Consider the following 13,816-nt stretch of genomic DNA (forward strand, 5'->3'; position numbering starts at 1 on the left):
GAGGTGAAATCCTCAACACCACAAAAAACAGACAAAATGATAGTTTTTTACCGCTCAGACGGTTGTAGATGTACAGTCTGAAGTGTCCATCAAGGGTTTGACCTTCCCCTCAGATAGCATGCAGAAAGAATGATCCAAATTTCCACTGGTGGGTATATCTCGCTGGTACTTGTGGTTCCACACAGAATTGAAACTGCAGAAATGCAACTGCTTGCTGTGTATATCCTTGTACGTGATGTTCTAAATCTCCAACAAGGGAGAGGATTTCACCTCTTTTTTTACCTGCTCCGGTTGTTCATCTCCTTGTTGAGATATTTCAGTGAGTGGAGAGCTGAGTTGCATATTTGGCGGTTGTTAAATAGTTGAGGTAAAAGGTAACTAACATTGGCTTTATAGTAAAGTTATCCTCTCCATTCGGGGCTGCCATTAGATCACGCGACCGGCACTCTGAGGAGTCTAATCCTATAGTATCTGTGCGGACCAGAAGTCAGTCTCTTTAGGAAAGCCTTGATGGGAGTCTGAAAGGCTTGCATAGAGAACCGGACTACCAGTCCACACAGCAGATGCTGTAGGATTTGGCTAGTCAGAGTATTTCACGTGATCTAAAGGCAGAGCAGAACAGAGAGCTTAACAATAAAGTCACCAGTAAGAGAATTACTTTCACTACCTTTTACCTCACCTACTTTACAAACGGGGAGAAAAGTGCTTCGAAGTCTAAAATACACCTGTTTGTTAAGTGGTTCGAAAATAAAAGTTGAGCTCTGGTTGCAAAGGGCAACACAGTTTTTCTGTCAAACAGTTTTAATAAATGAAACCCTATGTGTGCATTGATCTCCCTATGTTGCACGGTTTTTAAGATCTGGTATCGACAACTGAAATTTGTACTGCAAATCCCAGTGTAGTTCTCAGTCCATGGATTTCCTACTTCGGACAATTGAGTCCATACATAGGCGTCATGGAAGAAGGGCTTGTAATTAATAGGGATTACTAACAGAAAAATGTTTTAAAAGGGAGGTCCACCCTGGCAACCATTTTTTTTCCAATGCATCTAAACTGAAAAATGAAGCAACTTTTCAAGTAGTCTTAACTAAAAAATTCCTATAGTTTTAGGTCTACAGCTCCTATGCCGACCTATATGTTTCCTGGTAATGAACTACAACCACTCTGTGTAGTCTGATACTGCAGTCACATTCCCTTTCATCTGTCCATATTTACTAACATACATTAGGCAGGTTAGCAAGAAGTAGGGGGCAGATGAATGGCAATATGACTCTAGGAATTTGTTTATAGTATGTTAACATGGAGACACAAAGTTCTGCATAGGAGCTGTAGACAAAAAAAAAAAAGAAGATTTGCAAAATTGGTATCTGCAAAGTTGCTTACTTTTTCATTTTCAATGCATTGGCACAATAAAAGTAATGGTGTGAAGTAGGACCTTTCCTCGTGTTAGAAAAATAGTTAATAGTATAAATACAGAATTAAAATGCATACAGCAGGTTTTATTTATTGCTTATAGATTTTTTAGGGAACCATAATTTTAGCTTATTACACAAAGCACATTATAACAAATGCCAATATGGAATAAACATTTATGTAATCATTTTAAATTAAAAAGCAAGAAATACAGTAAGAAATTATGAGAAACCGTCTGGATACGCATAATGTGATCTGCAAATATAACAAAATTCTGGCCCCAAATCTTAAAATACTAAAAAAGCATTAGAGAGGGAAAATGATAGAGGGAATCGGTCACATTCTATAGAAATACTTCACTCATTTATACATTCAATTATCCTGGTATGATATTTTATGTTCACATCTGCCTTCACATTTGTTTGGAGCCTTTGACGCAGATTCCGTCACATTTGGTGGAAAAAAATAGCACCGCATGCAGCAATGTTTTTTTCAGGCAAAATGAAGAATACCATGACTGAACCCAAGACCCCATTATAAGTCAAATGAGGTACGTCGTGTGCCGGTGTCCCTCATGTGACGGATCTGTCACAGCTTGAGTTCTGTTTTTCTGCTCCTATGACGAAACAGAAAAACAGAATACAAAACGCAGATGTGAACTCAGACTTTCCTACTCTGGGTAGAGCTTAGTTGCCAACAGATATGTTAGGAAATTAAATAATAATAATCGTAAAAGAAAAAAAAAAAAGAAAAAAAAGGGGTGGAACCTAAAATTTTGTGGTGTGGGAAAATGTTTCATGGTGACAAATACTACGCTGTAGCAAAGAATAGAGGGAAAACAATTTACTATGTATGGATGCAGAACACATACAAACACTATAAAGGAAAACTTCAATCATAATGTATTTTAATTGTTCCAACAAAACGAAAAGTTATTACTTTAAGTACAGAAAGCAAAAATGTGGGAAAACTCAAAATCAAGAAATCAATTTTATATACATACATATAACTTTCTTACAAAAAAAATAAAAAAAAATTGCAGATCTTTTAGTTGTTTATTAACAGTTTCTATCTGAAGAAACAGAAAAAAAATAAAAAAATAAATAAATTGTTATTTTGCCTGGTTATGGTACAAATGAACCAGGACAAAAAAATATATATACCATGTGCAATATGCAATCAAGAAAGGTCTCCCACACACGGGCGTGTTTGGTCTGTGATATACGCTCCGTACGTCGGCCGCATTTCCCGGACCGAACACACTGCAGGGAGCCGGGCTCCTAGCATCATAGTTATCTATGACGATAGGTGTCACTGCCTCCCCGCAGATCTACTGTCCCGTACTGAAAACATGATGACAGTTATCCCGCAGAGAGGAAGTGACACCTAGCGTCAGATAACTATGATGCTAGGAGCCCGGCTCCCTGCAGTGTGTTCGATCCGGGAAATGCGGCCGACGTACGGAGCGTATATCACAGACCAAACACGCTCGTGTGTGTGTGGGAGACCTAAGTTGTTGAAAACAGAGGTTTTGATTAACTAAATATGTGAAGTTCTTGCATTGGCATTCGATAGTAGAGGAATTTCTTAAAGAAAACCCGTTACTATAAACAGACCTATTAAAATAAGGCCATCATTATGAAGCCACAATAGAGTTATACTAGTGGGTATAAATTACACCCACTAAGGCCAGGGCTACAGCCAGACTTTTTTTTTAATGCTACCGATTAATTTTAATTTTTGAGTGACAGCTGCAGTCCACAAGATTGTATGCAACACAGTGTATTCATTTGGACTGCAGCTGTAGATCAAGAGTTTAAAAAAATAAAAAAGCACTTCCTGGTTCTATGGAATCACATGATCTCTCTTTGCCAGTCAGCAGCTCTGAAAAAGATCATAATCCATACAATCATCGATTCTTACATCACGTGATCCTATTTAGAGCTGCTAACTGACAGAGCGATCAGATGACTCCCAAGAACCAGGAAGTGCTTTCCATTTAGTCCCTCTCTTTAGTACTTTGGTTGATTTAGCGGATACGATTACATTAAACGGTATAGCTTTATTAGGGCATCACATTGATAATTTAAAGAGGTCTGTCATAATGGCCTCTTGACTGGCCATTTGTCACATGACATAAGAGTTGGGGCTCATGCTGACAAAGTAGCGGTTTGGGAAAGATGTTTATCACCAACTAACTTTCTATTGTGTGGCAATTCTCAGTGACGGTTGAATTTACACTTAGCTTTTTGTCTCGGGAAACAAACAATTATGTTACTTTGTTTAAACCAATTTACATCAGTTCATTGGCACAAGGTGCATATAAAACGACTTCCCTGTATAAAACAAAAACTCATTACTTACAATTGTAAAGTTCAATGCTAAGTTATATGGCGCTTTAACATGTAGTTCTTTAAAAAAAAAAAGAAAAAGAAAAGATTACCTAATATAACGGCTCTGAAGAACGAAAAATATGCGAATAATGTTGGTCTTCAGTTAACATAGCAAACAATAATCTAATCTCCCCCTAAATCTATTTATGGACTTAACTATGTCATCTCCACCTAATTAGGTTTCTACAAAAATATGGTGGAAAGAGAAGGGTGTGTTTTGAGTCTTGCTGAGCTACGTTGAGCTAGATCCAGTAAAAATGACACAGAATTATAGTGCTGAATGACAACCTCATAGAAAGAATTTATTTGGAAGTGTGCGCCTAGCAACCAGTCTGCGTTACATGACAACTGTGAAAAGCTAGACTGAAACAGTGCTGACAGAGAGGGGACAAGCAGCTTGGCACCAGTTAATCCATGTCATTCCCCATCTCAGGCTGCAATACTAATCATACATATATATTAAAATCCAAAGAAAAGGCAGCACTCACTGGGATGATTAATTGAAAATTTGCCGCGTTATTCACCCATGGTAATACACTATGTATACAATAATATGGACAAAAGTATTGGGACACCTCTTAATCATTCAATTTAGGTTTCATTCAGACCCATTGCCACAGGTGAATATAAATCAAACACTGTGCCATGCTGCTTGCCTTTACAAACATTTATGAAAGAATGAGTTGTTCTAAAGAGCTCGTTGAATTCTGTAATGGGATGCCACAATTGTGACAAGTCAGTTCCTGAAATTTCTTCCCTCCTAGATATTCCTCAATCAACTGTGAGTGGTATTATTGCAAAGTGGAAGCGTTTAGGAACCAGAGCATCTCAGCTATGAAGGGGCAGACCATGTAAAGATACAGAGCAGGGTAGCCAAGAGCTAAGGGCTCATAGTTCATAAAAGTGGCAAACCCCCTGCTGACAATAACTGTGGCGTTCCAAACCTGCTCTGGCATTAATATCCGCACAAAAACTGTGCATCGGGAGCTTCATGGTATGGGTTTCCATGGCCGAGAAGTTGCATGCAAGACTTACATCACCAAGTACAATGCCAAAGCACGCTGCCACTTGACTCTGGCACTGTGAAAATGGGTTCTGTGGAGTGACTAATAACGCCTCTATATGGGAGTCTGATGGACGAGTCTGGGTTTGCCGAATGCCAGGAGAACATTATCTGCCTGACTGCATTGTGCCAACTGTAAAGCTTGGTGGAGGAAGGATGATGATAGGAGGTTGTTTTTAAAGGGTAACTAAACCTTTAACAAACTTCTGACATGTCACAGTGACATGTCAGAAGTTTTGATTGGTAAGGGTCCGAGCACTGAGACCCCCACCATTCGCTATAACGAAGCGGCAGAAGCACTCGTGTGAGCGCCTAGCTGCTTAGTTTCTGTTCGGCTTTCTCCGGAAAGCTAATGTAGCGGAGTACGGGCTCATAGACTTTCTATTGAGCCCGTACTCCACTTAGTCGATTTCCGGTAAAAGCCGAACAGAAATTAAGCGGCTAAGCGCTCACACGAACGCTTCTGCCGTTTAGTTTTAGCGATTGGTGGGTGTCTCAGTGCTCGGACCCTTACCAATCAAAACTTCTGACATGTCACTATGACATGTCAGAAGTTTGATAAAAACATAGTTACACTTTAAGGGGTGGCCTAAGGTTCCTTAGTTCCAGTGAAGGGAAATCTTAATGCTTCAGCATACCAAGACATTTTGGACAATTGTATGCTGCCAACTTTGTGGGAACAGTTTGGGTAAGGATATTTTCTATTCCAGCAGGACTGTGCCCCAGTGCACAAAGCAAGTTCCATAAAGGCATGGTTGGGTGAGTTTGGTGTGGAAGAACTTGACTAGCCCGCACAAAGCCCTGAACTCATCGAACACCTTTGGGATGAATTAGAACGGAGACAGTGTATGACCTCACAAATGCTCTACTTAGATGAATGGGCAAAAATTCCCAAAATTACACTCCAAAAGCTTCCACAGAAGAGTGGAAGCAGTTTTAGCTGCAAAGGAGGGACCAATTACATATTAATGACTATGTATTTATAAAGGGATGCCATTAAAGCTCCTGTAGGTGTTATATGTAGGTGTCCCAATACTTTTGACTATAAAAATATATACATTATATATATATATTTTTTTACATAATGTGTGTGTATATATATTCTGACACTAGAGTATATTGGAGAGTTCAAACAGGAGACTTTTTCCTCCCCTAAGGGTATGTTTAAGTCATTTTAAATATAAGCCAAATAGTTGAATCACCGCTGGAGTGCTGCAGTCCTCCATATAAAACAGACATGCAACTGATTGTAAGTTTTATTTCTAACCATTCCTCTACTATTTATATATTTAGCGTCAGAATTTATATTCAAAATGAAACAAAGTGAACAATCACTTATATACACTTCCAGCTTCTGATGCGGATACATTAGAGGAAAAGGCCAGGCAGATGTCTGGTCAATTAAATCCCTGCAAAAATGCCACAGTATACTATAAACAGTCATTACATACAATCTGTAGACTGTTTTAACATACCTGATACACATGGTTTAATGGGACACTCCTGTTGTTGCCTTCAGAAGAAACCAAACATTATAGATCATAGTCAAAAATATATTCATTGGCTAAATAAAGTCTACGGAAAAGAAGGGCTGCCAATGCAAATGTTAGCACAACTATGAGAATTGCTGAACCAGTGTTACTTCCATTGACAGCATGTTGTTGAACTTCAATGAGACCTGGTGAAGCTGGGTTCCTTCTCTGATGTGCCCGTCTCTGTCTAGGGCTCCTTGAGGTGTTCACAATAGGTGCGGACTGTGCAGCCTCTTCACCAGAGGTGGGATGTCCATCCTCAGCCTCATCCTGTAGATGGGAGTAGAGAACTCAAAAAACAAGAAGCATAAAGAGTATATAACTTACGTTAAGTTCACACCACGTTTAACGTATACACCAGGAAAGCTCCTGACATACACTCTAAACGTGTCCATAGGCTTTCATTAGCCCAACAGAGGCCAAAAGATTGCCCTTTTGGTCATGGTCTGGTTGGTATATGACAGTATACTGCAAGAAACAAAAAATGGAATGGACCACGCTATTTCATACAAGAAAATCCAGCATGGTATATGATTTTTTTTTTTAACATGGGGGTCTAAGGGTGACTAGCTTTATACTACTTTTCCGGTAAATAGATGCTATAATAGCCTATCGGTGACAGGTGTCTGTGACAAAAAGCTCATAACCTATCCGTTAAGCGGATGCGATAGTAGCGTATGGTGGACGGATGTCACTCTATGGCATCCATCCCAAGTATCAACGTATACATCAGGAGCATTTTCCGCTGTAGATGTTAAACTTACCACAAAAAATGTGATGTGAATAGGGTCTTTACCAGTGACTATACAATTTATATAATGTCGTTTTTATTACAGCTGTAACATAATTTAAAAAAAATAAATAAAAAAAAGGGGAGAATACACTTATTGCCCCCCAAAAAAGTATATTTCAAATAAAACCTAGAACTAGATACATGCCACAGCATAAAACATATTAAAGCGTTCACTTAAAGGAAACCTGTTTTGAAGCCTGATATAGATAGAGGTCATTTTAATCCTATCTTTTTTCCTCGGTCATGCAAGTTGTTGACCGAGAAATCTATGTTTAATTACCCCGGCACGCTGATTGCAAGTGCCACGGAGGCGGGACTTGATGTGCAAGTGCTCCTGCACTGCACGCTGAAAGCTCTGCCCCTCTGCTCTGAGTGACGGCTCTAGTAGTCTCCTGATTAGCCGCTAGAGCCTTAACTCAGAGCAGGGAGTGGCACTTTCAACTGTCGCGCCGGGGGAATCAATCTAAATCTCAGAGAAAAAAAAATGCCCTTCCCCTCCCCTATATTACCCGGTCAGCAGTTTTGTGGCCTCCGTGGGGGATTTAAAAAAGAAACAATGTTTAGAAATAAAGCATTAAATCATTAACACTTTCCCAGTCTGCACTGTACATTTATGGCGCTGGCAGTCAAGTTGTAGCGCAGAGCACTAAATGTACTGTACAGGCTCAGGAACTGAGCCCGTGTCATCAACAGTGGGCGTCAACTGTAACATAGAGCCGACATTCTGATGAAATGGCTGGGATCTCATCTTGCTCCAATCCCGGCGGTTTAAACCCTTAGATGCCGTGTAACCCTTTGTCATCTCATCGGCACCGCAGTGCCGCGATCGCAGATTGCCGATGGGTCTCCAAGGCAGCTAACTCCCCCACCCCCATCTGCCATTATTGTACTCCTATTAGGCCCTGCCAATGAAAAAAAAAAAACAATAAAAGTTTTTGGAAGGAAAAAACACCCTTTCCCGAATAAAATGAAAACATTTTTTTTTGGTATTGCCACGTTCGTAACAACCTGCAATTTCAAAGTATCAACATTACTTATCCATCAAAACGTGAAACCTGAAAAAATGGCAGAATTGCTGTTTTTTGTTTCATCCTACCTCCCCCAAAAAAAAAAAAAAGTGATCAAAAAGTTGTACGTACCCCAAATTTTACCCATGAAGACAAGTGATCCTGCCAAAAAAAAAAAATAGCCCTCACACAGCAACATTGACAGAAAAATAAATATGTTATAGGTCCTGGAATGCGGCAAAACAAAAACTATTTAAAGAAAAAAATAAATAAATACCGCAATGGTGGAATTGATGTTTTTTAACCCCTATCCGCACGAGTAAGTAACTGTACGTCGTCGCGGGAGGTTACTTCCCGCACGACGACGTACAGTTACTGAGTTTTTCCCGGTGTACACTGTCGGCGACAGTGTGTACCGGGAAGTCAGCTGTCGCCGACAGCTGACACTCCACTCTTGCCAGCCAGCGGTCCTTTGCCGCTGATTTCGGCGAATTAACCCCTTAAATTCGGCGATCGGTTGCAATCGCCGAATTTTAGGGGTTTCTAGCATATCGGCAGACCCCGGTCCGAAAACGCGGGGTTTGCTGATAGTTAGTATGGCAAACGGAAGCAAAACAATGGCTTCCGTGTCTGCCATGGACGGAAGCCCATCAGGACCAACCTTCGGCTGGTCCTGATGGGCTTCCTGTCAGAGTGACAGGAAGTCACTGTGTCGTTTCCGATGCACACTGTCGGCGACAAGGTGTGCATCGGGAACTTGGAGATCAGGTGTCCCCGACAGCTGACACTCCAGTGTTGCCGATCTGCGGCTCATCGCCGCTGATTTCGGCAATTAACCCGTTACATGCGGGGCTCGATTGCGATCTCCGCATGTAGGGGGTTTGTAGCACATCAGCAGCCCCCATGCAATCGTGGGGGCTGCTGATGCTTGTGATGGCATGCGGAGGCCAGGCAACGGCCTCCGGGTCTGCCATGTATGGAAGCCTATGAGGACTGGCCCTCGTAGACTAACTGTCAGAATGACTGTGACGTCACACTGACAGTTGGAATACTTTACACTAGCTAGGTAGTGTAATGTATTCTAGCAGCGATCAAAGCTGCAGGTCAAAAAATAAAGTGTAAAAAGTAAAAAAAAAAGTTAATAAAAATGTTTTATAAAAGTGTAAAAATAAAAAGGTTTTGTTTTCCTATAATAAGTCATTTATTATAGGGAAAAAATGAAAACGTTAAAAAAAAAAAGTGCACATATTTGGTATCACCGTGTTCGTAACGACCCAAACTATGAAACTATAATGTTAATTTTTTCCGCACGGTGAACCCCGCAAACAAAATAAACGGAAAACGGTCAGCATCGCTATTTTTTGGTCACCACCCCTCCCAAGATATAAAATAAAAAGTGATCAAAAAGTCGCATTTACCCCAAAATGGTACCAATAAAAACTACAACCTGTCCCGCAAAAAACAAGACCTCCCACAGCTTTTTTGACGAAAAAATAAAAAAAGTTACGGCTCAGAATAGCATGTCTCAGAAAATAAATAATTTTATAGAAACTTAATTTTATAGTCGAAACGCTGCAAAACTTTAAACAAAAACTATACACATATGGTATCGGCGTAATCGTACCGACCGGCAGAATAAAGTAAAACGTAATTTATTGCGCACGGTGAACGCTGTAAGAAATAAAGAATTTAAAGCGCCAAAATCGCTGTTTTTTGGTCACCTTAGCTCTAAAAAAGATCCTGTGGGGTCAAAATGCTCACTATACCCCTAGAAAAATTCCTTGAGGGGTGTAGATTCCAAAATAGGGTCATTTTTTGGGGGGTTTCCACTGTTTTGGTCCCTCCGGGGCGTTGAAAAACCCGACATGGCACTGAAAACCAATCCAGCAAAATCCGTGCTCCAAAAGGCGCTCCTTCCCTCCTGAGCCTTGCTGTGTTCCAAACTTCAGTTTATGACCACATATTGGGTATTGCCATAATCGGGAGAAATTGCTTAACAAATGTTGGGGTGCTTTTTCTCCTTTATTCCTTGTAAAAATGAAAAAATTCTATGTTTCCACAGAAAAGTAGGTGACTTTCATCTTCAGACTAATTCCACTAAATTCTGCAAAAAAACTGTGGGGTCAAAATGCTAACTATACCCATAGAAAAATGCCTTGAGGGGTGCAGTTTCCAAAATGGGGTCACTTTTTGGGAGTTTCGACTGTTTAGGTATGACAAGACCTCTTCAAACCTGACATGGTGCCTAAAATATATTCCTAAAAAAAGGAGGCCCCAAAATCCACGAGGTGCTCCTTTGCTTCTGGGGCCGGTGTTTCAGTCCATTAGGACACTAGGGCCACATGTTGGATATTTCTAAAATCTGCAGAATCTGGGCAATAAATATTGAGTTGCGTTTCTCTGGTAAAACCTGTGTTACAGATTTTTTTTTTATTACAAATGAATTTCGGCAAAAAAAAAAAATTAAATTTGTACATTTCACCTCTACTTTGCCTTAATTCCTGTGAAACGCCTAAAGGGTGAAAATACTTTCTGAATGTGGTTTTGAATACCTTGAGGGGTGCAGTTTTCAAAATGGGGTGATTTATGGGGACTTTCTAATATAGAAGGCACTCAAAGCCACTTCATAACTGAACTGGTCCCTGAAAAAACGGCCTATTGAAATTTTCTTGAAAATATGAGAAATTGCTGCTAAAGTTCTAAGCCTTGTAACGTCCTAGAAAAATAAAAGTACGTGAAAAAAATTATGCAAACATAAAGTAGGCATATGGGGGATGTTAACTAGTAACTATTTTGTGTGGTATTACTATCTGTTTTACAAGCAAACACATTTAAATTTAGAAAAATGCTAATTTTTGCACATTTTTGCTAAAATTTGAAGTTTTTCACAAATAAATATTGAATTTATCGACCAAATTTTTTCACTAACATAAAGTACAATATGTCACGAGAAAACAATCTCAGAATCGCTTGGATAGGTGAAAGCATTCCAGAGTTATTACCACATAAAGTGACATGTCAGATTTGAAAAAAAATCATCTGTGTCCACAAGTCCAAAACAGGCTGTGTCCTAAAGGGGTTAATACACTCAAAGTTATACAATATATTATATGTACCCCAAAATGGTGCCATTAATAAATACAACTAATCCCTGCGAATATAAAGAATAAAACAAAACATGCAAGGTCTGGGTCCTTAAGGGGTTATTTTGTGACAGCAACTCCTGTCCATTAGTAAGTTACTCTATTACTGAATGAAGGATTAAAGTATTCTCAACTTCACCTCCAGGGTAAATCAAACATCTGTATTAACCCGTTAGTGACCGCCAATACGCCTTTTAACGTCGGCCACTAACGGGCTTTATTCTGATGCATGTGCCTTTTTACGGCACTGCATCAGGATGAGTAAACAGAGCAGGGAGCCGTCAAATCTCCCTGCTCTCAGCTGCCAGAGGCAGCTGAGGGCTGGGAGCGTCCCTGCTCTGCCGTGTGAGATCGATATAAGTATCGATCTCACAGGTTTAACCCCTCAGATGCGGTGCGCAATAGCGAGCACCGCATCGGAGTGGTTTTGGAGAGAGGGACGGAGCTCCCTCTCTCTCCCACCGACACCCGGCGATAAGATCGCCGAGTGTCTGTGTCTTCTATGGCAGCCGGGGGCCTAATAAAGGCCCCCAGGTCTGCCTGTCATGAATGCCTGCTAGATCATGCCTCTGGCATGACCTAGCAGATGCCTGCCCGTTTTAAACGGACAGGCAGTAATACACTGCAATACAGAAGTATTGCCGTGTATTATAATACAGATTGCAGAATCGCATATTATAGTCCCCTAGTGGGACTAGTAAAAAAGTTAAAAAAAAGTTTAATAAAGGTAATTTAAAAAAAAAATGTGAAAAAAAATTAAAAACCCACTTTTTCCTCTTACAAACTCCTTTACTATTAAAAAACCAAAATAAATTTAAAAAGTTACGCATATTTGGTATCGCCGCATCCGTAACGACCCCGACTATAAATCTATTACATTATTTAACCCGCACGGTGAACGCCGTAAAAAATTTAATAAAAAACTATGGAAAAATTGCTGTTTTCTGCGAATCCTGACTTTAAAAAAATGTTATAAAAAGTGATCAAAAAGTCGCATCTACTCCAAAATGGTACCAATAAAAACGACAAGTCTTCCCGCAAAAAAAAAGCCCTCATACAACTGCATCGGCGGAACAATAAAAACGTTACGGCTCTTCAAACATGGAGACACAAAAACAAATAATTTTGAAAAAAAAAGCGTTTTTACTGTGTAAAGGTAGTAAAACATACAAAAACTATACAAATTTGGTATCGTTGCAATCGTAACAACCCGCTGAATAGAGTTAGTGTTATTTATATCACACGGTAAACGGCGTAGATTTAGGACACAAAAAAAAAGAGTGTCGAAATTTCAGGTTTTTTTCTATTCCCCCCCAAAAAAAAGTTCATAAAAGTTAATCAACAAATAATATGTACCTCAAAATGGTGCTATTAAAAAATACAACTTGTCCCGCAAAAAACAAGACCTTATACAGCTATGTCGACGCAAAAAAGAAAGAGTTATAGCTCTTGGAATGCGACGATGGAAAAACGTAAAAAATGGCTTGGTCATTAAAAGAGGCTCTGTCACCAGATTTTGCAACCCCTATCTGCTATTGCAGCAGATCGGCGCTGCAATGTAGATTACAGTAACGTTTTTATTTTTTAAAAACGAGCATTTTTGGCCAAGTTATGACCATTTTTGTATTTATGCAAATGAGGCTTGCAAAAGTCCAAGTGGGTGTGTTTAAAGTAAAAGTCCAAGTGGGCGTGTATTATGTGCGTACATCGGGGCGTTTTTACTACTTTTACTAGCTGAGCGTTCTGACGAGAAGTATCATCCACTTCTCTTCAGAACGCACAGCTTCTGGCAGTGCAGACATAGAGCGTGTTCTCGAGAGATCACGCTGTGACGTCACTCACTTCCTGCCCCAGGTCCTGCATCGTGTCGGACGATCGAGGACACATCGGCACCAGAGGCTACATTTGATTCTGCAGCAGCATCAGCGTTTGCAGGTAAGTAGCTACATCGACTTACCTGCAAACGCCGATGCTGCTGCAGAATCAACTGTAGCCTCTGGTGCCGATGTGTCCTCGCTCGTCCGACACGATGCAGGACCTGCGAGTGATGACACAGCGTGATCTCTCGAGAACACGCTGTGTGTCTGCACTGCCAGAAGCTGGCCGTTCTGAAGAGAAGTGGATGATACTTCTCGTCAGAACGCCCAGCTAGTAAAAGAAGTAAACACGCCCAGATGTAACACATAATACACGCCCACTTGGACTTTTGCAAGCCTCATTTGCATAAATACAAAAATGGTCATAACTTGGCCAAAAATGCTCGTTTTTAAAAATAAAACGTTACTGTAATCTACATTGCAGCGCCTATCTGCTGCAATAGCAGATAGGGGTTGCAAAATCTGGTGACAGAGCCTCTTTAAGGTCTAAAATAGGCTGGTCATTAAGGGGTTAAAGCAGATATCGCTGAAACACACTGGTGTACCGAAGCGTATTCTCTTTTTAACGGGATCTGAAATATGCATGCGGTGTCTG

The 13,816-nt window shown here is 40.2% G+C and overlaps 1 protein-coding gene across 1 annotated transcript in view; it reads right to left on the bottom strand.

The window, feature by feature from the left end:
- Positions 1-5,405: 5,405 nt before the first annotated feature.
- UBE2J1 (ubiquitin conjugating enzyme E2 J1) overlaps positions 5,406-13,816 on the bottom strand; it is a 33,902-nt gene continuing 25,491 nt past the window's right edge. Inside the window, exon 8 of the mRNA XM_075864184.1 lies at positions 5,406-6,671. Within this exon, the coding sequence (XP_075720299.1) occupies positions 6,402-6,671 (270 nt within the window). The 3' untranslated portion in view covers positions 5,406-6,401. The remainder of the gene's footprint in view (positions 6,672-13,816) is intronic.

Source organism: Rhinoderma darwinii, chromosome 4, assembly GCF_050947455.1.
Source record: "Rhinoderma darwinii isolate aRhiDar2 chromosome 4, aRhiDar2.hap1, whole genome shotgun sequence".
Taxonomy (NCBI): Eukaryota; Metazoa; Chordata; class Amphibia; order Anura; family Rhinodermatidae; genus Rhinoderma; species Rhinoderma darwinii.